This window comes from Podarcis pityusensis (genome assembly GCF_964106645.2).
Source record: "Podarcis pityusensis genome assembly, chromosome: 10".
Classification (NCBI taxonomy): Eukaryota; Metazoa; Chordata; class Lepidosauria; order Squamata; family Lacertidae; genus Podarcis; species Podarcis pityusensis.
Window position 1 is genome coordinate 3,192,848 of NC_138035.1, and position 26,645 is coordinate 3,219,492.

The 26,645-nt window shown below is 47.3% G+C and overlaps 1 protein-coding gene across 10 annotated transcripts in view; it reads right to left on the bottom strand.

Moving 5' to 3' along the window:
- The window catches only part of SHANK3 (SH3 and multiple ankyrin repeat domains 3), a 447,259-nt gene that overhangs the window by 141,071 nt on the left and 279,543 nt on the right, over positions 1-26,645 (bottom strand). For all 10 annotated transcript variants that reach the window (XR_013990995.1, XR_013990996.1, XM_081022613.1 and 7 more), the window contains one exon: positions 5,511-5,624. Coding sequence is in view for 8 of the 10 variants with exons in the window: in XM_081022613.1 (XP_080878739.1) it covers positions 5,511-5,624 (114 nt within the window). In the remaining 2 variants the exon portion in view is untranslated. The remainder of the gene's footprint in view (positions 1-5,510; positions 5,625-26,645) is intronic.

Here is a 26,645-nt window from a genome sequence, read left to right on the forward strand (position 1 = left end):
GCTGCCTGGCCTTGTCAATCACAGCTCGGCAGCCCGTGGGGCTCCACTGCGTTATCAGTCCGTGCATCCGTGCGCCACATGCACAACGCTCAAGCCCAGCGCGGAGACGTGCACGGCCTCCAGAGCAAACATTTGCAAAACGCTTCTCCATGCAGCACGTGGTCAAACTGTGGATCTGGCCCCTGCAGGAGGCAGGGAGGGTCACCAACTTCTGAAAGAGGAATGGACACCTTCGTAGAGGACAGGACTGTTGATGGCTCCCAGACACAATGGCTTAGCTCTGCCTCCAACGTTGAGAGGCAGCGGCACTTCTGAATCCCAGTGGCTGCAAACCGCTGTGAGGACAGGAAGCTGGACTAGAAGTACTCAATTTAACGTCAATAATAATAATAATAAATTTTTATTTATACCCCGCCTGCCCCGGCCAGAGCCGGGCTCAGGGCGGCTAACACCAGTAAAACTACAATTAAAAAACAACACCCCAATTTAAAGCACAGGTTAAAATATAATTTAAAATGCAGCCTCATTTTAATAGTACAGTGGTACCTCAGGTTAAGTACTTAATTCGTTCCGGAGGTCCGTTCTTAACCTGAAACTGTTCTTAACCTGAAGCACTACTTTAGCTAATGGGGCCTCCTGCTGCCGCTGCACCGCCGGAGCACGATTTCTGTTCTCATCCTGAAGCAAAGTTCTTAACCTGAAGCAGTATTTCTGGGTTAGTAGAGTCTGTAACCTGAAGCGTATGTAACCTAAAGCGTATGTAACACGAGGTACCACTGTAGCCCATAGATCAAAACCATAAGGGGAGGGAAACATAAGGGTCAGACTGAGTCCAAACCAAAGGCCAGGCGGAACAGCTCTGTCTTGCAGGCCCTGAGGAAAGATGTCAAGTCCCACAGGACCCTAGTCTCCTGTGACAGAGCGTTCCACCAAGTCGGGGCCAGTACTGAAAAGGCCCTGGCCCTAGCTGAGACCAATCTAACCACCTTGCGACTTGGGACCTCCAAAGTGTTGTCATTTGTGGACCTTAAGGTCCTCCGCGGGGCATACCAGGAGAGGCAGTCCCGTAGGCACATGGGTCCTAGGCCTAGATATCAATGACTTCCCTTCTTCTCTTTCCATGGTTCATGTTACATATCACAAATCCCTGCATATTTTACAAAAACTATACCCATTAATTTTCCATTATTACATCTATCAAAGATTATTTACACTGTTGAATTTTTCTTAATGATACCAGCGTTTTCAGCTGTGCACAATTATTTCCCATATATCAAGTCAACATTTTCCAATCTTCCTTAAACGTGTGTTCTTCTTGTTTTATTCTATATGTGAGTCTGCAAGTTGTGCATATTCCGTCAACTTAAGTTGCCATTCTTCTTTGGCTGGGACCTCGCTTGTTTTCCATTTTTGGGCTAACCAAACACGGGCTGCAGTAGTAGCATACATAAATAACCTTTTTTGACACCTGGGAATTTCCGTCTGAATTATCCTCCTTCCTTGGAGGTTTTTAGCAGAGTTTGGATGGCCATCTGTCCTGGATGCTTGAGCCAAGATTCCTGCATTGCAGGGGGTTGGACCAGATGACCCTCGGGGAGCCCTTCGCAAGCTACACTTCTATGGTCAACAGAGTTCAAAGACACAGATCCCAGCTTGGAGAAAACACTAGAGGAGGATGTGCAGCAAGGACAGTGAAAGGAGAGTCCCAAGGGCCGCTTAAAGCTTCCTGGAGGGCCACATTTTGTCTGTGGACCTGAGGCTCCACACCTCTGCCTTGAACATATCCTAATGAATGAGTTGCGCTGGCAAGTGCCTCTCCAGACTCAAAGATCCCCTTCTAACCTGCCTCTGTCCCCTTGCGAGTCACTCCGGGCCTTTGAAGTGCCTTTGTGGAGTGTTTACATTTTGCACCCTTTGGTTCCCCCCCTGCTTTTTCGGCGCACAATGAGACAAGGAGAGGGAAAGGGAAGGGTGACCTTTAAAAGCCACCCGGGAGGAATGAGCGTCACCAGAAAACGAGCGACGGAGAGGAGCATGTCAAGTTATCAAGAATAACAAGGAGCTGCTCATTTGCCTGTGATGGAAACAGCCAGCAGCAAACTCTCCCCGCTCTCGAAGCCCCCTTGCACCCCACACCAGCAGAAGCGCACCCCACAGCGGGCTCCCGCACCTCCGTATTTAAGGAAAGGGCACCATGTGGGGCTAGGGACGGATCCTGCAGCACAGAGCGCCTCTGGGTGGCACCGGCGGCCAATTCCCTTGGGAATTGTTGAGAACGAAGAGCCTTTCCCCTGAACTGGCCACCATTCCAGTCCAGACATTTCCCGTCTCGAAATGTCAAGCTGAAATCTTGATGGGTTGAAACTTGGTTTGGGCAGAAACCGTTTTCTCCAACAGCCACCTCTTTTCTCAAATACAAACCAGATTCTGGCTTCTGTATATGGCATTCTAGTTCACTGTCCATTTACAAAGGCCTCCTACACAAGCAGACGAAGCTTGGAAGGGGCAGAGAGAGATTGAGAGGTTCTCAATAGAAGTGTCTTTCATCTGAAAAATAAAAAATTACTTGAAAGTACCAAATAGGCCTAGGATTAAATTAGGATCCAACTAAATAAGTGGGATTTACAACAGTAAGAAAAGTGAATAAGTTAGATTACAATTGGAAATATTTTTGTTTAATGATGATATTGGAAAGCTGTTACATCCAGATACAAGGAAACTCAGAAGGGAGGGACTAGGGGAAGTCAATAATATGTTTATAAGGTTGGGTTTTTAAAGAATTAAGTTTGTTTTTATTGTTCACTTGTTTATTGTTTTCATTTTTGATGTACTTTCTTGTCTTTTTGTTATTCTGTTATGTGATATTTGCTATAATTGTGGGAAAAGTAATAAAAAAATGTAAAAAGAAAAGAAAAGAAGTATCTTTCATCTGGCGGACGTGTGGGTGCTCTTCGGACTCCCCACTTCAGCAAATAGAAGCCCTTTTCAGCTCCTCTCCACTACTGCACCGGACTGGGTCTGTGCCAATACACTCAGAAGCTGAACTGCCAGAAACATTTATCTGGGCAGCTCCAGAAAGGCGGCAATGAGGAAAGGGTGGAAGGTTTTCTAAGACTGATCTGCCTTCAAAGCGAGGTGATGTTGCAGAGGAAGGCAACAGCTGCCAAACACCACTTTTTCCACTGTCCAAAAGCTGTGGGACAGCGCTGCGCAGATCACAAACTGCCGAGAGTCTCGGCGCTTGCTTTTTTAAGTTTCTAGCCCTCCATGAAATCTCAGAAGAGAGTGTCTGAACCTGGTTTCCAGCTGCTGCTCGGGGAGTTCAGAAGCCTGTTGCTCAGCTAGTCTGCATGTGGCACCGACTTCTAATCTTTCTGCACCTCTCAACAGCTTTCCTTTAACTAAATTTCATTGCAAGTGCCAGAAGTTGACCCCACAGGTGTACACAAAACCGGCAAGCCACCACACTCACAGGCATGCTTCATAGTGTGATGGGGGGGGCACATCTTTAAAGTTGTTAAATGTTACAAATATTATGCATAAACGTATCCTTTTGACTTGACAGCTCAGGGAAGTTACCTAGCTTTCAAAATCATATAAAATCAACTCCTTTGCCAGTTTCCTTCATTCCACTGCCAATTAGATTCATTGGCCAAGGACTTGGAAACCACTTGGTCGCCGCCATAATCCCTCAAGCGGGAAGTGATGTACTCACAAGAAGGTACTCATAGGTGTCAAGTGCTGGGCAAAAGCTCTCCTCCGGGCTTGCCCAGGTGGCAGACTATGCAAACCAATGTTCTATTGTCCCTTTGTAGTAGGTGCTCAGAATGTACTTCCCAATGTACATATCCTGTATCCGCCTGTTGCCCAAACACATTCCTCCAATGTTAATCATGTATAACCCTCCCCTTTTCTGAATTAGTAATGATGTAGTGATGATGCTCAACAAACTGTATGCTGGGATAAGATAGAAACTTTTAAAAGTCCTTAACACCCCATCCTCAGGGTTCAAAATTCCTCTTTGAACCTGTTGTGCCATAAACTTTGGTCTACAGCTATTTGCTCCAGTTGGTGGCTGGACTCCTTCCTTTATTCTGCAGGGAGTCCGACCAGCTGGGGGACTGAGCAGCCTCGCACCTAGATTTTTCTGTAACAATAGGAATGTCGTAACAATGCGTTGCAAAAGAAGAAGGTGGAAGAGCAGCCAGCAGATGAAACCAGAGCTGACCTAGGAGGCATCTGCGAAAGAACTAAGCTGTTCCTCTGACAAGGAACCCGGAATATATCTTCTGGTCTTTTTTGGAGAAAGAAAGCAGAACCTGCCTGCTCAGTGACGCAGCTCTCCTTGGAAAGAAGGCCACGGATGCAAATGGTTTTCAGAACTGTTTTTTTTTTTGTTGGGGTGGAGATAGCAGAAGAGGGTTTGGTGGCAGCTAGCTAGAATCACCAGAAGGAAAGCTTCCTTGATAAGAGACGGTGTATCAGGAAGCACAAGCTACTGGAGACCTTAAAACAGAATGGGTTTTGCCATCGTATACAGCTTTGGGCCTATAGATCTCCACCCCCATCATCCAGCCTGGACACAGAGGTCCAGCTCCAAGGATCTTCTCGTAGCCCCCTCATTGCAAGAAGTGAGGTTGCAGGGAACCAGGCAGAGGGCACCCGCCCCATGGAACGCCCTCCCATTAGATGTCAAGGAGATGAGTAACTATATAACCTTTAGAAGACGTCTGAAGGCAGCCCTGTCTTTGGAAGCTTTTTAACATTTGATTTTTTTATTGTGTTTTTATATACCGTACTTTTCCGTGTATAAGACGACCTTTTTTTATTTTAAAAGTATATTAAAAATTGGGGGTCGTATTATACACGGATAGTGCATAGGGGAGACATGTGATTGGTTGCTGCCGCGAGCCAGAGATTGTCAGCGGGTATTTGGCATGTTATTGGTGGCTGTGGCAATGGCTGGTGTTGATTTGCTGTCCCTGCGGCACTAGGGCGGGCGACTGGCAGCTTCTGCCGGCGTGGGGACAGATGATAGCAGGCTTTTGCGATGCGTGCGAGTGGCAGCGTATGTCAGGCGGGTGAGCGATTTTCGACAATTCCCCAGGAAAAAAACCTCAACAGCTCAGGGAAATCTCCCTCTTATACACAGGGGCGTATTATACACAGAAAAATACGGTATGTTGCAAGCCTCCCAGAGGGGTAACACAGTCAGATGGGCGGGGTACAAATAGTAAAACCGTCAGCACCCCCCACTTGTGGAACTACTCTGTGGTCAAAGTCTAGCATCCTCCAGAAGATAAAACGCTGAGCTATGTGGACCACCTGGAAAAGTGGTTCTTACATTTGAGGGGCTTCTCCTTGAGCCAGCACAAACCCCTCTTCACCCCACCCTGAGCAACGCCCTGGGGTCCCTTATGATGCCTTCTCTGAGAAAAGATCCAGGCAGGTTTCTGCAAGCAAGCTCTTCCTCCTCCTCCTCAGGTGCGCGGAGCCACGGGGGACCTTACCTTGCCTCGAGTCGTACTGTCTCATCTGCACCTCCTCAACACATTCTGCCGGGAACCAGCCCGTCCGCCCCTTCACGGTTCCTTCCCAAAAGCCTCCTTCTCCGATGCTGAGCACTGTGGGAAAGAGAGGGAGAGAGGTCAGGGAGAGCCCTGGAAAAGAGCAGAGAGGGAAATGGAAATTTGGTACTTAAGAGGTAAAATTTTAATGCTATATTACATTAAGATTAAAGATTAGGATTAAAGAAGTTTAAGTGTTATATTATATTAAGATTAAAGATTGGGATTAAAAAAGTGGAAAAGAAATTGCTGGACAAACAATTTGGACTGGAATACAAAAGAGGGAGGTATGAGGAAGTCCAGAAAATAAGTAAATTCAAAAACGGAAATGGAAAAGTGATATTGTTTTTAATTGTTCTGTTTGTTTGTTTTTTGTATTTTGTTTTCTGTGTTTTCCTTCTCTTTTTGGATTATGTATTGTGTATTTGTGTACTTCTATTTTTATGTTTTTCTGTCTAGCTTTTTATTGAAACCTTAATAAAAATAATTTAAAAAAAAAAAAAGGAAAAGAGCAGAGAGGAGCCACCAAACCGCAGGCCCCCCAGTTGCGTCCATGTACCCCAAAACAGAGATGTCTCCAGAATAGCAAATCACTTGGATTCAGCAGCGCCCATTTGCCCTGGCTGAGTTTTCTCCCTGGACTTTGCTGCCACGACTCTCCCTCCTGGACCCTGGTTCCCCAAAACTCCTTTCCTAGGGCCCTGGGCAAGACTGGCTAGTTTGCTTCAGCTCTGTCATTATGCACAGTTGACATGTGTCCTCTTTTTCCAGGACACGTCCTCTTTTTCAGGAGTAAAATTTCTGTCCTGGTGGATTTGTTGTTTTTTGTTTTGTTTTTTAAATCTTCAAAAAGTACATAATTATATATGCACTAAACATTGTGAGACGTAAATAAAAGAGAGAGAAAGAAACAGAGAAACAGAACCCGTGTAGAATGGAAAATAAAGGGGGGGACACCCAAAACTGTATACTTTACAAGATTGTTATTGCACTTCACCAAATCTTAACCTGTTACAGTATTTGTAAGAATGGATTCCAAATATCATTGAATTTCTCCATGGCAAATCTGTGTTTACAGTATATGCAAGTTGTTCATATGTTGCGAGTTTGCATAAGTCTTCAATCCAATCGTAGAAGGGAGCCACATTTTTTTAATGCAGATTTTTTTCAATTTGCCAAAATGTCTCTGGCTGTACTTTTCTGGATGAGAAATAGCCATAACTGGTGGCTGAAGAGTTGCTTTCCTCTTCTCTTCTCCTGGCCCCCTCAGCAATAGATCACAGCTCCTATAGCCCACATATAGCAGGGGTATTTAAAATTACGAGTCATCATAGCATCCTCTTTTTTACTCTTCAAAATATGGCAACCCTAGCCGGGCTTATTTTCCAAGGTGATTTGCAAAAAAAAAGAAAAAGGGGGGGGGAGATTTTCAAAAAGCATTTTTTAAATCATCCCTCTCAACTAGTTTGGGTGAGAGAACAGAGCTTCTTGGTGATGGCACCCAAGTTGTGGAATGCCTTAGGAACATAAGGAGAGGCTTCAGGATCAGACCACCGGCCCATTTAGTCCAACACTGTGATCTCACAGTTGGCCCTCGGATGCCCCAAGGATAATCCTGCAAGCAGGACTTGAGTGGAAGAAAACTTGCAATTCCCAGCAACTGAGATTCAGAGGTATATTGTCTCTGGTATTAAAGGGAGAAGGAAGTCGTAATGGCTGTTAGCCATCAATAGTGATATACTGAGTTGAATAGGATCCCAAAGGCAGCAGTCTGATTGGTCCTAGACCAATAGGATTCAGAATGCAGCAGTCTGATTGGTCCTAAAACAATAGGGTCCAGAATGCAGCAGTCTGATTGGTCCACAGGAGCCACCCAATCCAGCTCCAGTGGAAGTGAATCCGCAACCTGATTGGCCTACAGGTGAATCCCGGAATTAGCCAATCACATGGGGCCCATTGTGTAAATAATGTATATAAAGCAGACATTCTGGGGGAACTTCCATTCCTCCTCACCACTATGAGCTGAATAAAGAGCATGAAATCCACTCTCGACTCTGAGTATATTTCAAATAGCAATACTAGAGATTCTCACCCCACCCTGAGATCTGCCTAGCCCCTGCGCTTGCTGTTTTTCTGGCTGCCCACTCTGAAAACAGGATACTGGACTAGATGGGCCATTGGTCGGACCCTGCAGCCTCGTCTTCTGTTTTGCCGACCGGTTAAAACTTTCCCATTCCAGCAAACACCCCACTTCCAGAGCCAGTTCCCATTTTAACGCCGCTGGTTTATGCTCTTAAGGGAATGTCGTCCTTTTTTCGTGGTGAGAAGCCCCCCTGCCCCTGAATGATGCAAATGCCTTGAAGGGGCAAAGCCTCACGTTTCCTAAATGAAACTGAGGAGCCGTGACTTGAGGGGTGAGAAAGGCCATTCACAAAATCTCAGGTCCCATGTACTACAAAAAAGGATCTTGGACTGAAGACCCTGGCCTCAGCTGGAAGTTGACAGGGCTTGAGGTAGGGGTGTGTGTGTGTGTGTGTGTGTGTGTGTGTGTGTGGACCAGGAGTTCTGCTCCACGCAAGGCAGCTTCCTATATTATGACTGCTTCTCAGAGAGGCAGCTGCCTGGGGCCCCTATCTATCTATGTACATATTTATAATCCATGCTTACGGAAGACTACAACCAGCAAAAGGCATTCATAAACCTCTATCATTTATCTGTGCATCATGGCATTTGCATCCCACCATTTTCTGCACAGAGCTCAAGGGGGCATGTGTAGTTCTTCTCTCATTTAATCCTAACCACAACCCTGTGAGGGACGCGAGTAGCACTGTGGGTTAAACCACAGAGCCTAGGGCTTGCCGATCAGAAGGTCGGCGGTTCGAATGCCCGCAACGGGGTGAGCTCCCGTTGCTCGGTCCCTGCTCCTGCCAACCTAGCGGTTCAAAAGCACATCAAAGTGCAAGTAGATAAATAGGTACCACTCCGGCGGGAAGGTAAACGGTGTTTCCGTGCACTGCTCTGGTTCGCCAGAAGCGGCTTAGTCATGCTGGCCACATGACCCGGAAGCTGTACACCGGCTCCCTCGGCCAGTAAAGCGAGATGAGCGCTGCAGTCGGCCATGACTGGACCTAATGGTCAGGGGTCCCTTTACCTTTACAACCCTGTGAGGTAGGCTAGGCTGAGAGATGCAGCGGCTGGTCTGCCCTCAAAGGTCCCACCCTGTGAGCTGTGTGGCCGAATGGCAGATGATTATGATGATGATGATAATAATACCCCACCCATCTGGCTGGGTTTCCCCAGCCACTCTAGGAGGCTTCCAGTAAAAGATAAAAACATTTAATTTTTTTTTAAAAAACACCTTCCTGATACTTCTCCCAGGTCACAGTTTGACACTCTAACCCTGGGATCAGCAACCTTTTTCAGCTGTGGGCCAGTCCCCCGTCCCTCAGACCATGTGGTGGGCCAGACTATATTTTGAAAAAAAAATAATGTTTGAATTCCTATGCCCCACAAATAACCCAGAGATGTGTTTTAAATAAAAGGATACATTCTACTCATGTAAAAACACCAGGCAGCTCCCACAAATAACCCAGAGATGCATTTTAAATAAAAGGACACATTCTACTCATGTAAAAACACACTGATTCCTGTACCATCCGCGGGCTGGATTTAGAAGGCAATTGGGCCACATCCGGCCCCTGGGCCTTAGGTTGCCTACCCCTGCTCTAACCACTACACCACACTGCAGACAAAATGTATATTGCATAGGCTTGCCTAAATGACAGGGCTTTCAAAAGACGTCTGAAAGAAGGCAGGGGCAGTTCCTGGTGAATATCCACCGGCAGGGAGTTCCACAGGACAAGGCCCACCACACTAAAGGCTCAGTCCCTTCTGGAGGCCAACTGAAACTTGGGGCCATATAGGTGGCCCTGTGAGCACCTGTGGGGAACCCCCCCCCCGAAACTCTTTTGGAAACCATGCAGTATCACAGAAGCAGCCTCTGTACAGACAGAGTCCCTTGAGACAGAGGGGTGGGACCTTTTATTTTACTTTGTTTCCTGAATTGGGACCGAGTGAGGATGCATCACAGATCCAGACTCCTATACAATCGGCTTCTCCATCATTTTTGGGTGGGTGGAGGCCTGCCTGCACCCCGCCTCTTTCTGCCCCTGTATTTGCACATCAATGCTCCCTTGTCTGTTCAGAACCACCAAATTAGATTTGGAGATGCACAATTTAACTCTCCAGCTCATCGGGAAAGAAACCGGGAGAGGGTGGGTGGGAGAGAGAGAGAGAGAGATCTGGGTGCAAGCCAGCAGCTGCCCTTTTCTCCCAAATGATTCCGGCTCCTTCCAATTAACGGCATTGTATCATTCCACACAATTTAACCCAAAAGATTCGGTTAACAAGACCAAGGAAAGGACTCGGGCCACACGCTCGCTGGAACAGAAGCACTGCGCTGCCATATTGACCGTGCAGAAGTGGGTAAGGAAGGCAGGAGGGGGAGGAGGGGGAGGAAACCCAACATTAAAAGCCTCTCGTGGGTTGTAAATCAATATGTATTAATGGCTGCATCAGAGGCAGGAATGCAGATGGGGAAGCTGGTTAAAGCGCCAATGTTTTAAGCCTGCAGTTGGTGGCTTCAAGGGAGATGCCAAGTGCCTGGATCTTGCTGCCCAGCGGTTCCTGCCCCCAGTCTGCCTTCCTGGCAAGCTGGAATTTGCAGCCCCTGCAGAGGAACACCAGGCCCTTTCTCTGTGCATCTGCCCCCACCCTGCTTGGTTCCGTAAATTCGTCCCTATAAAACAGATTGGTCAGGATCGTGGTTTGCATCACACACACACACACACACAAAATGCAAAACAGTAACAACTCACTGCACTTTAATTCAAAATCCAATTGGAACTATTTGGTGCCATTAATTCAACAAAACTGATGAACGTAACCCAGTGATACCAGCTTTTCAAAGTCTGGGAGTCATTGACACCTTTAACACACACACACACACACACACACACACACACACCATGCCACCCACCTGCCTCTTAGAAACCCCACCCCAGGTAACCCCACTGCCCCACTTTGGAAACCAACGGGTTAAACTCTCAGCCCTCAGCCTGTAATGAAACTGAGCCAACTTTGTGTAAATGAAATGAATGCAGATTTCTCTCTCTCACACACACAAATCTTTTCTTCCTCTCTTGACTCCCACCCAAGCAAAATGTAGATTGCAAGCTCCTTGGGTGCAGGGACCTCCCTTTTCTGCTTCCACTCTAAATTTGTGCTGATGGTGGTGGCTTTATAAAATAACGAGGTGCATTCAAACTAACTTTTACTCAGAGTCAATCGGATGAAATTAACAGATTAAGCGTTAATCCGAAATTAAGTTACTCATGGCCATTAACATCAACAGGACTGAGTAAAAGTCATCTGACTACAACCCAATATTGGTTTCTTTAAAAGCATTTATAAGCCACTTAATAGATTATTGTTTTTTTGCAATACGCAAGTGGTGTAGGGCATAAAAAGCAACCAATACCATGCAATCACAGGACTGTAGAGTTGGAAGGGACACCCAGGTTCATCTAGTCCAACCCCCTGCAATGCAGGAATCACAGCTAATCACATTCAAATGAAACGCAACCTAAGACCAACAAAATGGTATCCTAAAAGCACATGAAACAGGGATTCGGGGGATGCAGATACCTAAAATAGGGAAAGCCTAAACGCCTAACCCCTTGCGACCAGTGCTGGCTGGTGGCACTTTCCAGGGCCAAAATTTCCTGCTGCCACAGCATTTTAGGATCTGGATTATGTCCAGTGTTATAAGAATTTTAAGGTCTTATATATATAAAATAAAAAGGTAAAGGGACCCTGACCATTAGGTCCAGTCATGGCCGACTCTGGGGTTGCGGCGCTCATCTCGCTTTACTGGCCGAGGGAGCCGGCGTACAGCTTCCGGGTCATGTGGCCAGCAGGACTAAGACGCTTCTGGCGAACCAGAGCAGTGCACAGAAATGCCGTTTACCTTCCCGCTGGAGCGGTACCTATTTATCTACTTGCACTTTGACATGCTTTCGAACTGCTAGGTTGGCAGGAGCAGGGACCGAGCAACGGGAGCTCACCCCATCGCGGGGATTCGAACCGCCGACCTTCTGATCGGCAAGTCCTAGGCTCTGTGGTTTAACCCACAGTGCCACCTGCGTCCCTTATATAAAAATTAGTTGTTCATAAATGTACCAAGCAAACACATATAAATATGTAAACCACATGTCTGAAGCCCACAGAAAAGTCCTGGAACCATTTTCTCTCTCCCAAAATGACCAAATATTTCTCTGCAAGGTCCACGGATGTGGGGAAATCTCCCCATTGTCTCTTTGCTCACCAATCTTGTCTTAAGGGCACATTTAAGATATGAATAGGGTGAGCCTGTGACTTGGATTCAGGAATTGAGTAGTTATCATAACAAAAGAGTGGTCAGGATGCCCAGGTAATCCAATCAGGTAACCTGGCAGAAAGGAAGAAGCAACACACCCAGATTTCCACCCCTTCGGTGATGTATGTATGATGTTTCTGGGGGGGGGGGGGTCTTGGACTCCAGGGTGGGCAATTTCAAAATGTCTATATAAGGACTTGCACACCTTTGTTAGGGGTCCGCTGCTCTCCTGTGTGTGGGGGGAGCACCCTGTTGCAACAGCTTTAATAAAGATCAGGCTTACTAGCTGCTTTGCTTCTCAATATTCTCTGGTTGGCCTCTGTTATTTTCTCCTACCGAAAGGACTCTATATGGGCTCTTGGGTACCCCGTAAGGGAAAAGGAGCAGTTTTTTCCTCATAACATCCAGCTTCCACTCTGACACAGCCCTTGTGGGAAGGAGCCAATTCATCCTCTCCCACTAAAAGCACACAGCTGATATTCTTCCTACAGGGGAGAAGACACAGGAACCTGGAATCTTCTCCCTGGCCGTTTGAAAATCAGCTGGAGAAGGGAATAATGGGGAGAGAGAGTTGAGTGGTCTACACTTGTGCAGAAACAACGAAGGCTGCTGGGCCGGTCAGATCCTGCACCTCTCCACCAGCAACTGTCAGGAAGTCCTGAAAACAAATGCTACAAAGTCCCCCAGTGCCATGCTCCCAGTACGTTTCCGAGCACAATTCAAAGTGTTGGTACTGACCTTTAAAGTCCTAAACGGCCTCGGTCCACTAGACCTGAAGGAGCGTCTCCACCCCCATCGTTCTACCCGGACACTGAGGTCCAGTGCCGAGGGCCTTCTGGCAGTTCCCCCATTGCGAGAAGCCAAGTTACAAGGAACCAGGCAGAGGGCCTTCTTGGTGGTGGCGCCCGCCCTGTGGAACGCCCTCCCACCAGATGTCCAAGAGAAAAACTACTACCAGACTTTTAGAAGACACCTGAAGGCAACTCTGTTTAGGGAAGCTTTTAATGTTTGATGGACTACTGTATTTTAATATTCTGTTGGAAGCCACCCAGAGTGGCTGGGGAAACCCAGCCAGATGGGCGGGGTATAAATAATAAATTCTATTCTATTCTATTCTATTCTCTTTTTTTGCATTAAATTTTTATTGATTTTCAACAAGAATACATTCATATACATCTGTTATACAAATAAGTCTCATATAAAACCTTAGCTCTGCTGAGCTTCAGACTTCCTTCCACCCCTTCGGTAAGTATCATATATTTTCATTATATCGCGTATTTTGTTCGTTTATCTAATTAGCCATATGCTGTTGAAGTTAATCAAACCCTTCCAGTGTTCTATTCTATTCTATTCTATTCTATTCTATTCTATTCTGTTCTGTTCTGTTCTGTTCTGTTCTATTCTATTCTATTCTATTCTATTCTATTCTATTCTATTCTATTCTATGCTCGGCCCCCAGGGAAGTTGTGAGGAATGCCTGGGCTGGGCACGAGAATCGTGGAAATGCAGAGGTGGGAGGAAGGTGCACGAAAGGGACATCTAGACCACACACACACACACACACACACACACACACACACCCCGTGATGCAGGAGGAGCCTGGCCTTTCTGCAATGCAAAACTCTGGACCAGGGTGGATTTGATTTACATCAAATCAATTTAAATCATGATTTAAGTCACTAGTCAGCAAGACTTGATTTAAATCTTTCTTTTTTATGGAAAGACTCATTCTTGCTGGTATCACCTTAATATTTACAACCAGGTGAAGGTTTCACTTTCGGAATAATAAATTTAGTTTTTACCGTTATATCAAAAATTACTGATTTGGTTATACTATTAGAAATACACAGGCAGATAATTATGAAATGATTGTGAGGTTTAATAAGTTCACTGTTTATATTTGGGCAACTTTTCTGCTGTACTTTATTGGAAAAAGAAAAACAACCATTTCCTTATTAACAAATTAAACAATTTATTTAACTAAAACAATAACATTACAGCATATGTATCCATGTTTGTTAACTGTTGCGGATGAACGATTTAAAAAACAACAACAACCTTAGACTGAGTTTCAGCCCACATGAAAAACTTGGAACAAATCCTTATTTCCTGATGAATAGCCTTTGGAATATAATGTAGCTTCAATAGAAAACTATTGTTAGAAAGCTTTTTCCTCCAAAAGCATTTTATTTTAAAAATCCAATTTAAATTTAAAAAATCTGATTTAAATCAGAAAAATTCAATTTTTATGATTTTTTTTCTTAAAAAATCATTGATTTTTATCCCCCTTGCTCTGGACCCTGCTTGCAGAATCCCCACTGGGGCATCTGATTGGCCGCTGTGTGAACAGGATACTGGACTATGGCAGGCCCCCTTTGGCCGGATCCTGCAGCAGGGCTCTCTCACACCCACCCTCCACAGCGATGCAGCAATCCTGCAAGCGTGACCAACAGACTGGTCATTGGCGCAGTGGCAGCTGGTCTGCAGACCTGCCATCCCCCCCACCCCCGCCCCCGCCTGCCCTACAAGTTGTTCCATGCGGCAGCCTCGCTTGTTAGCAATTCAGAATGTAATCAGAGAAGCGCATTTGCAAACGCCCAATTAATCTAATAAACAGGCTGCACGCTGAGCCTCTGGCATGCCTGTGTGGGGCTGGCTAATTTCAACAGAGGCAGGTTTGAGCAAAGGGAAATGGCTTGTTTGGAGGTGGGCGGGAAATGGCTGGGCAAGCTGCAAAGTTAAATACCTCCCACCGTTATCTTAGCATACCTGCGATGATGTCAGCACAGCTCTGCATGGACATAGAAGAATGCAATTCTCACACACACACACACACACACACACACACATCAGGACACAAACCGGCCGGTTCTTTTATTGACAAAACACATCATGGAACATCTGTCTGATGGCTCAACTGCCCCAACTGAAAGAATGAATATCAATAGGGACAAATGTCAGGTTCTGCACTTAGGCAGGAAGAACCAGATGCACAAATATAAGATGGGGGACCCCTTGTTTACTAGCTGGACATGTGAGAAGGATCTGGGGCTCTTGGTGGACCAGAAGCTGAACCTGAGTCCATATTGTGCTGCAGCAGCAAAAAAGGCCAATGCTAATTCTAGGGCAATGCTATTCTAGTTAAAGCTATGGTTTTCCCAGTAGTGATGTATGGAAGTAAGAGCTGGACCATAAAGAAGGCTGATCGCCAAAGAATTGATGCTTTTGAATTCTGGTGCTGGAGGAGACTCTTGAGAGTCCCATGGACTGCAAGAAGATCAAACCTCTCCATTCTGAAGGAAATCAGCCCTGAGTGCTCACTGGAAGAACAGATCCTGAAGCTGAGGCTCCAATACTTTGGCCACCTCATGAGAAGAGAAGACTCCCTGGAAAAGACCCTGATGTTGGGAAAGATGGAGGGCACAAGAAGAAGGGGACAACAGAGGACGAGAAGGTTGGGTGGTGTTCTCGAAGCTACCAGCATGAGTTTGACCAAACTGCGGGAGGCAGTGGAAGACAGGAGTGCCTGGCGTGCTCTGGTCCAGGGGGTCACTAAGAGTCGGACACAACTTAACAACAACATTCTAGGCTGCATCAACAGAAGTCTAGTGTCCGGATCAAGGGAAGTCTTGGTCCCACTCTATTCTGCCTTGGTCAGATCCCACCTGGAATCCTGTGTCCAGTTCTGGGCGCCACAATTTAAGAAGGATGTTGACAAACTGGAATGTGTGCAGAGGAGGGCGACAAAGATGACCAAGGGTCTGGAAACCAAGCCTGATTAGGTGTGGTTGAAGGAGCCAGGATGCAGCAGCAAAAAAGGCCAAAGCAATTTTAGGCTGCATCAACAGAAGTTGATTGTCCAGGTCAAGGGAAGTCCTAGTAGCGCTCTATTCTGCAATGCAGATATCACAGCTTAAATATCCAGGACAGATGGCCAGCCAAACTCTGCTTAAAAACCTCCAAGGAAGGAGAGTTCACCGTCTTCCAACGGAGTGGGGTTCTGCTGCCTCTGATGTCTGCTTCCAGGCTAACCTTCTGTTGTCCACTGTGACGCCCCAGATGTGCCCACAAGGAAGCCCCCAAAGTCAGGGCACGAAGGCATAAGCCCCCACCGCAAGCTATCTGCCACCCCAGCAACTTCAACCCACAGATCTTAAAAGAGTCCTGGCTAGGCCATTAATCTTGTCCTACACTGAACTGGCAAAGGTCGTCGGGAAACACACACACACACCCCCAGTGTTGACTCTGCCCACAACCTCCCCCCACCAGGCAAGAACACACTGCATGAATTTTGCATTTTAGTGGATTTCAAATGATGCCTTATTTATGCTCCTTTTCCAAGACACTGTCTACGTTTCTGTCACGTTGAGGGATATAAATATTTCAGCTACACAGACAAATGGCAACGGAGGCTTGAATACAGCGCCCTGCTTTTAAAATTAATAATTGTATTAATCTAACACACAGCCCTGAAACACCTTAATAATGTCATAGTCAATTTAATGGTAACCATAAATCAATTATAACAGATTCCCGTGTCGGTGGAGGCAGACAGCATAAGCTAAAGCTCCTTGCTGAAAGCTGCTTCCAAAGTGTTTGTTTTATTGATGGCCTATTAATTTGCTATTGTGCTCGGAGCTGCTCCTTTCAAATTACTGCTTGCATTTGTAAACCAGTTTGAACGTGCTCAGCGGGCAAAGCAGAGTAAAAATATTCGAAATAAATAAATGCGCAGGGACCAAGGCGTGGAACTTTTCTGCTTCTTCCTACAACCAGTTCACTATAGTGGACCCTCGCACGCTCACAGCAGGAAGGTGAAGAAGCACCAGACTCTGGGCGCACGGCTATGTGCTTGTGCGTGCATTCACTCCGAGAGATCCGCTCAAACCCGGGTCTCCAGCTGCTCAGGCGGCTGATCATTTCACACTCATTATGTATTTTAATTAAACATTTATGTATACAAGAGATGCCAATCAAGGCAAGCCAGCCTAGAAGGGAATTAATTTATTCCCCCCAAAGCTAATGAGCACTTTTTCAGCTTTAACAATTCATTAGTCCCTTGGAATTGACAAGCTCGATTTTAAATGCAGGGTCAGGTCCGCAGTGCCAACCACACAAGCCGGCCAAGGATGCCGCTGGGTGCCAGGGAAGGGGTGGCACGGCGGCACTCCTCCTGGCCCATCCCATCTGACCGTGGGCTTCGGTGCTACTTGGCTTGGTGGCCTCTTTATGTGAGACTCGAGCAAAGTCAGTTTAGCCCCCCTCCTCACCCCAGTATGGCATGAAAGCGAGGGATCGCTGTGCCTGAGATTCCTTAAATCTATTCCCCCCTCCCTCCCAAGAAGCCCAGATGAAATCAGGCAGGCAACTCTCCCCCGAATGCAAGTCCTTCTTCATGCAGCTCATGGCTAAACTATGGAACTCCCTGCCCCATGAGGCAGGGATGGACAACTTGGATGGCTTTGGAAGATGATGAGACAAATTCATGGAGGGCAAAGGGATGCAGTGACTGAATTCAAATATCACAAGGGCTCTCCTGTGGAAGAGGAAGCAAGCTTTAGCTGTGATTCCTGTATTGCAGCGGGTTGGACTAGATGACCCATAGGGTCCCTTCAATTTTAAGTCAAGAATTATGGGGCTTTTCATTCAAACACACCCATCAGTGGGCTCTTGCTCAAGGGCACAGCGCTCTTTCTGCAAGAATTGGAACCAAAGACCCTTCCTTCTCTGCACTACAGTTGCGAACTCGCCCACAAAGTTCCCCATGAAGGTGCCGGGCACCCACAAATTTCAGAGCCAGGGCCATGCAAGCTGTGTGGCACCCATGGCCACGGGCCCAATCTCGCACTCCTGCTCCCTTCCTTGCCTGCCTGGCTCGCCCTTCCCATCCCCTCTGGAGCTGCTCTCGAGTGTCCACGGCTGGACATGGCTGGCCTGCTTTGCCCACCAAAGACCCTCTTTCTCTGCCTCGAAGCCACCCCCTCCCCTTCCCGGCACAACCAGGGCTGCAAGGGTTTTTAGTGGGGAAAGAAAGAAAGGAGGGAAAGGCTGCCGTCTTAAAAATGAACGCAGCAGGCAGGCTTTCAACAGGTGGAGCTTTCTCTCCTGGCAACAGGAGCTGGCACCTGTTGGATTCCTGCCGATGCTGCAGACGGATGCTCAAGTTGAGCTCAACTTGTGAGGCCCTCAGGACCAGGAAAGGATAAGCGAGGACCTAAGCAGCAAGAAGGACGTGGGTGGCGCTGTGGGTTGAACCATAGAGCCTAGAACTTGCCGATCAGAAGGTTGGCGGTTCGAATCCCCGCAATGGGGTGAGCTCCCGTTGCTTGGTCCCTGCTCCAGCCAGCCTAGCAGTTTGAAAGCACAAAGTGCAAGTAGATAAATAGGTACCGCTCCGGCGGGAAGGTAAATGGCATTTCCGTGCGCTGCTCTGGTTTGCCAGAAGCGGCTTAGTCCTGCTGGCCACATGACCTGGAAGCTGTACGCCGGCTCCTTCGGCCAATAAAGCGAGATGAGCGCCGCAACCCCCGAGTTGGCCACAACTGGACCTAATGGTCAGGGGTCCCTTTACCTTTACCTTTAAGCAGCAAGCAAGGGTTTTGCATGTGGGTGGGTAAGACAATGAGGCGGATTGTAACACCAACACAAGTGATGCTGAAATGGCAAAAGGCTGCCATGTGACTCTCTGCATTGCATGTGCGAATGCACCCACATGCACCCACCCACAGTAACTAGTCATGAAAGCCCATGCTTCCAACTCTCTACTGCAGCAGTGAGTTCCAGAGGTCATGTCACACACCAGTGAGAACACAGACACAGCTGATTATCCTGGTGGATGAAATTATTTCTTTTAAACCACAAGAGTGGCTTTGAGGGCCCCTTCTACCATTCAGCAACCACCTTGTGTATCGATTAGGCGCCAGGGCAGAAAATCTGCCCAAATTTTGCAAACGCTGTTTACCCCTTGCAAGATCCCACTTGGCAGCCCCGGGGATTCCTGTTCCTTGTTGCTTCTAGCATGTCAGCAGACTCATGGAATGGAAAGATGCAAAATTATTCCCCAAACAGATCAATAATGCAGAAGCTCTGATTGCTATCTGTGCTCATGAGAAGACGGGGGCCACCAAAGAGGAGGGTGGGTTAATTGCTCTGAGGAAGAATTTAAGGCTTGCTGAAAGGGGGGCCCCATAGCCAGAATGGAGAAGGGCAGGCCCGCCCCCCCCCCCCGAAGTGGGTGCGACTGAAGGAGCAGCCACTGAGCTCCAGGACCAGCTTGCAAGAAAAGATGCAATAAAGATCTTGCTTGCCTCACCTCAAAAAAGGATATTGCAGAACTGGAAAACGGTTTAGAAAAGTGCCATCAAAACAATCGAGGGGGTGGAGTGACCACCTTATGAAGAAAGATGGCCGTAATTCCAACTTTTTCATTTAGACAAAAGGCAAGGAAGAGGCGACATGGAAGAACCTTATAAAATTCTACACGGTATGGAGGAAATGGAGAGAGGAAAGGTTTTCTCCCTTTCTCGCAACACAAGATCCTCGTAGACATGCAACAAAGTTGAATGTTGGGAGATTCGGGACAGACAAGAAAGTCCTTCTTCCCACAGCACATAGTTAATCTGTGGAACTCTCTGCCACAGGAGGCGGGGGCAGCCCCCAACCTTGATGGCTTTAAAAGAGGACCGGACAAATTCATGGAAAAGAAATAGATCGATGTCTTCTAGACAAGATGGCTCTGCTCTGCTTCCACAGCAGAAGGTAGCAACGCTTCTGGATATAAAACATGGGAGGGGAGAGAGCTCATGTGCTCGGATCCTGGCTGTGGGTTTCCCATGGGAGTCTGGTTATTCACTGTGAGAACAGAATGCTGGACTAAATAGGCTGCTGGCCTGATCCAGCAGGGCTCTTTTTATGTTCACCGGGAATAATAATAATAATAATAATAATAATAATAATAATAACAACAACAACAACAACAACAATTTATTATTTATACCCCACCCATCTGGCTGAGTTTCCCCAGCCACTCTGGGCGGCTCCCAATTGAGTGTTAAAAACAATATAGCATTAAATATTAAAAACCTCCCTAAACAGGGCTGCCTTCAGATGTCTTGAAAAAGTCAGTAGTTGTTTCCCTCTTTGACATCTGATGGGAGAGCATTCCACAGGGCAGGTGCCACCACCGAGAAGGCCCTCTGCCTGGTTCCCTGTAACTTCACTTCTCACAGTGAGGAAACCACCAGAAGGCCCTCAGAGCTGGACCTCAGTGTCAGGGCGGAATGATTTGGGTGGAGACGCTCCCTCAGTTATACTGGACCAAGGGCTTTTAGGGGTTTTAATGTCAGCACCAATACTTTGAATTGTGTCAGAAACATACTGGGAGCCAATGCAGATCTCTCAGGGCCGGTGTTATGTGGTTCCAGCAGCCGCTCCCAGTCACCAGTCTAGCTGCCGCATTCTGGATTAATTGCACTTTCCAGGTCACCTTCTAAGGTAGCCCCACATAGAGCAGATTGCAGTAGTCCAAGCGGGAGATAACTAGAGCATGTACACTCTGGCGAGACAGTCTGCAGGAAGGGAGGGTCTCAGCCTGTGTACTAGATGGAGTTGATAAACAGCTGCCCTGGACACAGAATTGACCTGCGCCTCCATGGACAGCTGTGAGTCCAGAATGACTCCCAGGTTGCGCACCTGACCCTTTAGAGGCACAGTTGCCCCATTCAGGATCAGGGAGTCCCCCACACCCACCTGCCCCCTGTCCCCCCAAAACAGTACTTCTGCCTTGTCAGGATTCAACCTCAATCTGTTAGCCGCCATCCATCCTCCAACCACCTCCAGGCACTCACACAGGACATTCACCGCCTTCACTGGTTCTGATTTGAAAGAGAGGTAGGATGCTTGGAGGAGGCCCATGTCCTGAGCTCAGACAGGACGTGGCACGTTGGCCGTCCTGCTCAAGTCCCTTGCATGGCCCCCCACTGCCATGGATCTGTGATCCCAGCAGCTGAGATTTACTCTCTGAGCCACCGGTCAGATTATGGGCACAATTCAAAAGGGCTGGTTTTTAGGGTTTGGGGTCACAAGGATCTGAAGGAAGGCTTCTTCCTGTCCTCAGAGACCTTCAACACAGCCCCCCCCCCCCCCAGCTAGGAGTGCCTTGGCCTGCTGAACTATGGCAGGGGAAAAAGAGCCTTCCCAGTGGTGGCCCCTTGTCTATGGAACGCACTCCCCCGGGATGTCCGCCTGGCACCTGCTTCACTGTGCTGTCAGCGCCAAGGAAAACCCTTTCTGGCACCCAAGATTTGCTTTTACATTTCCTTTTACTCTCTGATATTTCAGAGCTTGCCTATCCCCATTTTAAAGCTGCTCTTTATAATTTTTTGACGCTGCTTCCATACTGGATGTTCTCGCTTTGGGGAAATTCTTTCAACGTTTTCTTACGTGGTGCCTGCAGAGCAGCAGCTATTAGATGCCATTCTATATAAACGAATCGAAGCATCACTTGCCTTTTGAGACACAACATGGGCCATCATCACAACGCAGATGCACAGCCTCTGTCCCCCAGAGCGTGGCACCCTGACCTACTTAATTCCCCTCTTCTGCATTGCCTAAAAGCACCCAATTTTCCCAAACAGCTTGGCTACAGCTGCTATTCTTAGGTAATGTTCTTTTTTGCCACCCACCGGAAGCTGGGTCCTGCCCAGAACACAGAACTTTCTTCCTCCTGGAGGGTTGGGATTTTAAACACACCATCCAGGAAGTGGGGGGGGGGTGTGGAATCAAGAGGGAATTTTTTTTTGGGGGGGGGGTTCCGCTTAAAATCATGCGGAAAAGATTTCATGGAAGTGGAGGAGTTTGTTTGAGAACATGGAAAAGGCTGGTTGAATCTATACCTGAGATCTATACTTGAGATTTGTGGGCATTCTCCATCTTAGGGTCCATGTGGTCACCCAACTTGGGTCGGAGGTCGAAGCTCAACTAGCAGAAGATCATAGAATCATAGATTGGAAGGGGTCCTAAGGGTCATCTAGTCCAACCCCCTGAAATGCAGGAATATTTTTGCTCAAGCTGGGGCTCACACCCATGTTCCTGGGATATAATAATGATAATGATAATGATGATGATGATGATGATGATGATGATAATAATAATAATAATAATAATAAAAATTTGTACCCCGCCCATCTGGGCAGCTTCCAACAAAGATTAAAAATACATTAAAAAGATTAAAAGATTAAAGATTAAAGATTAAAAATACATTAAAACATCAGTCATTAAAAACTTCCCTAAACAGGGCTGCCTTCAGACGTCTTCTAAACATCAGATAGTTGTTCATCTCTTTGACATCTGGTGCGAGGGCGTTGCACAGGGCAGGTGCCACCACCGAGAAGGCCCCCTGCCTGGTTCCCTGTAACTTGGCTTCTTGCAGGGAGGGAAGCACCAGAAGGCCCCCGGAGCTGGACATCTGTGTCCCGGCAGAACGATGAGGGTGGAGATGCTCCTTTAGATATACTGGACTGGGGCTGTTTGGGGCTTTCAAGGTCAGCACCAACACTTTGAATTGTGCTCAGAAACATACTAGGAGCCAATGTAGGTCTTTCAGGACTGCTGTTATGTAGTCCTAGCAGTCACTCCCAGTCCCCAGTCTAGCTGCCGCATTCTGGATTAGTTGTTGTTTCTGGGTCACCTTCAAAGGTAGCCCCATGTAGAGCGCATTGCAGTAGTCCAAGCAAGAGATAACCAGAGCATGCACCACACTGGAGAGACAGTCTGCGGGCTGGTAGGGTCTCATCCTGTGTACCAGATGGAGCTGGTAGACAGCTGCCCTGGATACAGAATTGACCTGCACCTCCAGGGACAGCTGTGAGTCCAAAATGACCCCCAGGCTGCACACCTGGTCCTTCAGGGGCACAGTTGCCCCATTCAGGACCAGGGAGTCCCCCACACCAGCTCACCCCCCATCCACCCAAAAGAGTACTTCATGCTCTACCATCTAAGCTATGCAGGAGTCCTGATCGATCAGTAAAGGCTCCAGAGGATCCTTTCAGCCTCCCAACTGCACTGGGCAGCCGTCACCATCCTGCTTCTCCCCCACCCCACCCTTGGCCAATATTTTGGACTGTAATTCCCCTCAGCCCCAGCCCATCCTGCATTCCTCATCACTCCTGGCATCCTATGCCCATCTTTCAAAAGCAAGGGCAATCTGCAATCCTCTGGATTCTGACTTCTGCATCAGTATGAACCCTAAGGTGGCAATGCCAGGTGTGAATCTCTCTCTCTTTAATGTGCTTTATGGGCTGAAAACTTTATAACAGAAATGTACAATAGATGTTACATGCAAAATGAGAAATAAAAAAAACCAAACAATTATTCATACTTGCTTTGTGTATACATTTGTGATTAAATTTTACAAGGCTTCCAATTTCCCCATTGTGTTCCCGAATTAAATTCCTTAAATACATGCTTAGACTTTACTTTCTCCATGTTATTTAACTTACTATCAATTTTATTTGATAAAATTATCCTAATTGCACATCGAAGCTCAATCAAGACCTGCCAACGGATTGATCTTTTGACAGTGTTCTTTTACATAATACTCTGTATATATCTGACTCTGATAAATTTTTCGTCTGAAATGTCTCTTAAGGTTGCTGATAATCACCAGTTCAGCGTACTCTCTTATTTTATTCTGCCAGTCTAATTTGGATGAAATATCCTCTCCCTTCCAGCCTTTTGCGATTAGAATTCTGGCAGCGACTGTGAAATACATAAAGACTCTCCTGAACGTTTTTCAGATTTCGCTGCCCATAATTCCTAGCAGGAAGGCTTCAGGTTTTTTTTAGGGAAGGAGCATTTGAACATTTTCTTAAGCTCGTTATAAATCATATCCCCAAATTGTCTGATCTTTTTACAGTTCCACCACATGTGCATCCATGTGCCTTCAGCCTCACTGCATTTCCAACAAGTGGCTTATCTGATAGGGGTTCTTTCGCTGCGATTCCTACATTGCAAGAGGTTGGGCTAGATGACCGTTGGGGTCCCTTCTTGGACCTTCAGGTAGCAGGGCTTCCCTCTTCCTTGCTCCTCTCCTCTTCTTTCATCCCTGGGTCCTTGCCCCCCATAGTCTAGATACTGTCACTGTCAAGAACTGCCCCCCCCCTTTCTTATTCAAAGAAAATCCAGTTCATGGGAAGACATTGTTTGGAAAATTCAGGACAGAATAAAATGACGTCCTTCTTCATGCAGCTCAAAGTTAACCTGTGGAACTCACTGCCACAGGAAGCAGGGCTGGCCACCGACCTGGAGAACATTAAAAGAGGATTAGGCAAATTTGTGAAGGAGGAGAGGGCTATTGATGGCTGTCAGTCATGTTGTCTGTGTTCTGCCTCCGCAGCTGGAGACAGCAATGCTTCTGAGTGCCAGTTGCTGAAAACCCCAGAAGGGGAGAGGACTCTTGTGAGTTTCGCCTTAAGGCTTATCCATATTTACCTTTTGCCCCACACTTTCCAGGCACAGGAAAGCTCCATGTCTAAGCACCTTTTTAAGCCCTGGAGTTTCCCCCGTGAAAACCAGCTCCTTAGAGCTCCATTGGAGCAAATGGCAATTCAGATTTTCTGCAGATTGCCATTTGTTTCGATTCAGCTTTAAAGAACTGGATGGAAAGCTCCAGAACAGGAAAAAAGAGCACTCAAATACAGAGCAGACCTGTGCCTGGAAAGAGTGGGGCAAAAAGGACCCTGATTGGCCACTGTGAGAACACAATGATGGAGTAGATGGGCCTTTGGCCTAATCTTGTGTTATTAGAAGATGAGGCAGCTGCACTAACTGCACAAGGGTAAGCTTGCTCAACCTGCCCAATTCCACTGACAGGATTTGCAATTTGTTGGCACATCAGATTTCGCTGCCACTGGTTCAAGGCACGCACAGCCTTCCTTAAACCACCTGCAGATGTGACGCATGTCACCATCGACTTCGTTGGACTGGTCATGTTTTGTGGATGCCTGATTATCATCTTCCAAAGCAACTACAGTGGTACCTCGGGTTACAGATGCTTCAGGTTACAGACTCCGCGAACCCAGAAATAGTACCTCGGGTTAAGAACTTTGCTTCAGGATGAGAACAGAAATCATGCTCCGGCGGCGTGGCGGCAGCAGGAGGCTCCATTAGCTAAAGTGGTGCTTCAGGTTAAGAACAGTTTCAGGTTAAGAACCGACCTCTGGAACGAATTAAGTACTTAACCCGAGGTACCACTGTACTCTATTCTGAACTAAAAAATGTAAAGTGAAATGCTGGTGGTCAATAAAAGAGGTTTAAAGACTTTCTCAAGGCAAATTTTAAAAAATGTAGTATAAACACCGACAACTGGGAAACATTGGCCTGTGATTGCTCCAGTTGGAGAACAGCCTTTACCAAAGGTGTCATGGGCTTTGAAGACACTTGAACTCAGGACACAAGGGAGAAACGTGCTAAGGGGAAGGCACGCTTGGCAAACACTCACTGTGGTCAACTCCCACCCGGAAATCAATGTCCCCACTGTGGAAGGACATGTGGATCCAGAATTGGCCTCCACAGTCACTAATGGACTCACTGTTAAAACCGTGTTTATGGAAGACAATCTTACTCAGCTATGAGGGATCGCCAAAGAAGGAGGAGGTCTTGAGAGCCTGCAGAGAGAGCAGGCCTTCTTCCACGGATGTTATTGAAGAGGCAGCTGGAGAGGCTCATGGTGTGTGGGGGGAGGGGTGCCTCTCGCTGGAGGCAGGGGATCCCCGAGATGAGGAAGCCTGATAATCCAAGATGGGAACAGCCACTGGCAGGCTCCGAGAGCGTTTGCATCACTCAGGTGGCAGAAGAGCTCGTCGGAGGGAGGCCAGCCGAGAGGCGATGGCAAGCGAGTGCCTGCTGGCACCCTCAAAGCCCTCAAGGAACCTGCTGCCAAGGTGGGCAAGCCTTGCTCTCCAATTACGCCGCTGCAGCTGGGGGCAGCCCTTGAGGGCGAGATGGGTGAGGAGAGCCAGGGAGCCACTTGGAAGCCATGGCAAGGAAGGAACGCTGCCCGTTTCCAAGGGAGGAATCCCTGACTCACCGAGGGAGCCTCAAGCACAGCCTGGCTGCCCGCCTGCCTCTGATCTGCTTCGACAGCCACCCACTCGCCAGAGGTGGCCAAGTCCTGATGGAACAGCAAGAGTTCCTGGGCTCCACTGGGGTGGGGGGTGGGAGTAGGGATTCCTGGGGGAATCTAGCTGGGTTGTGGATCAAACTTGCCTTGAATTGCACTCTCACATGTGCAAGCACACACCTCAGGGCGGGAAAAATGCAACCTGTGCGACTCACGCAACACGTTGGCGATTAATATACACAGAACAATAATTATACATTCTTTATCAACCTTCTGAGAAAAATACAAAACATTAAACAAAGCTACAGAGACTTGCAGACAGTCCGGGAATCAGCGTGTTTTTACATGAGCAGTGTTAAGTTGTGGGTGAACATATCAGATGACACAGCGATTCTTCAAACAGCTCTTGTTTATTCACAGGCCAGAACAGAACTGAACTGAAGGGTTCAGCCAGCCTGCTTATATAGAGCTCCACTACAACGCAACAGTAACCATTTTCTGTAACTATCCAATCACCGAACGT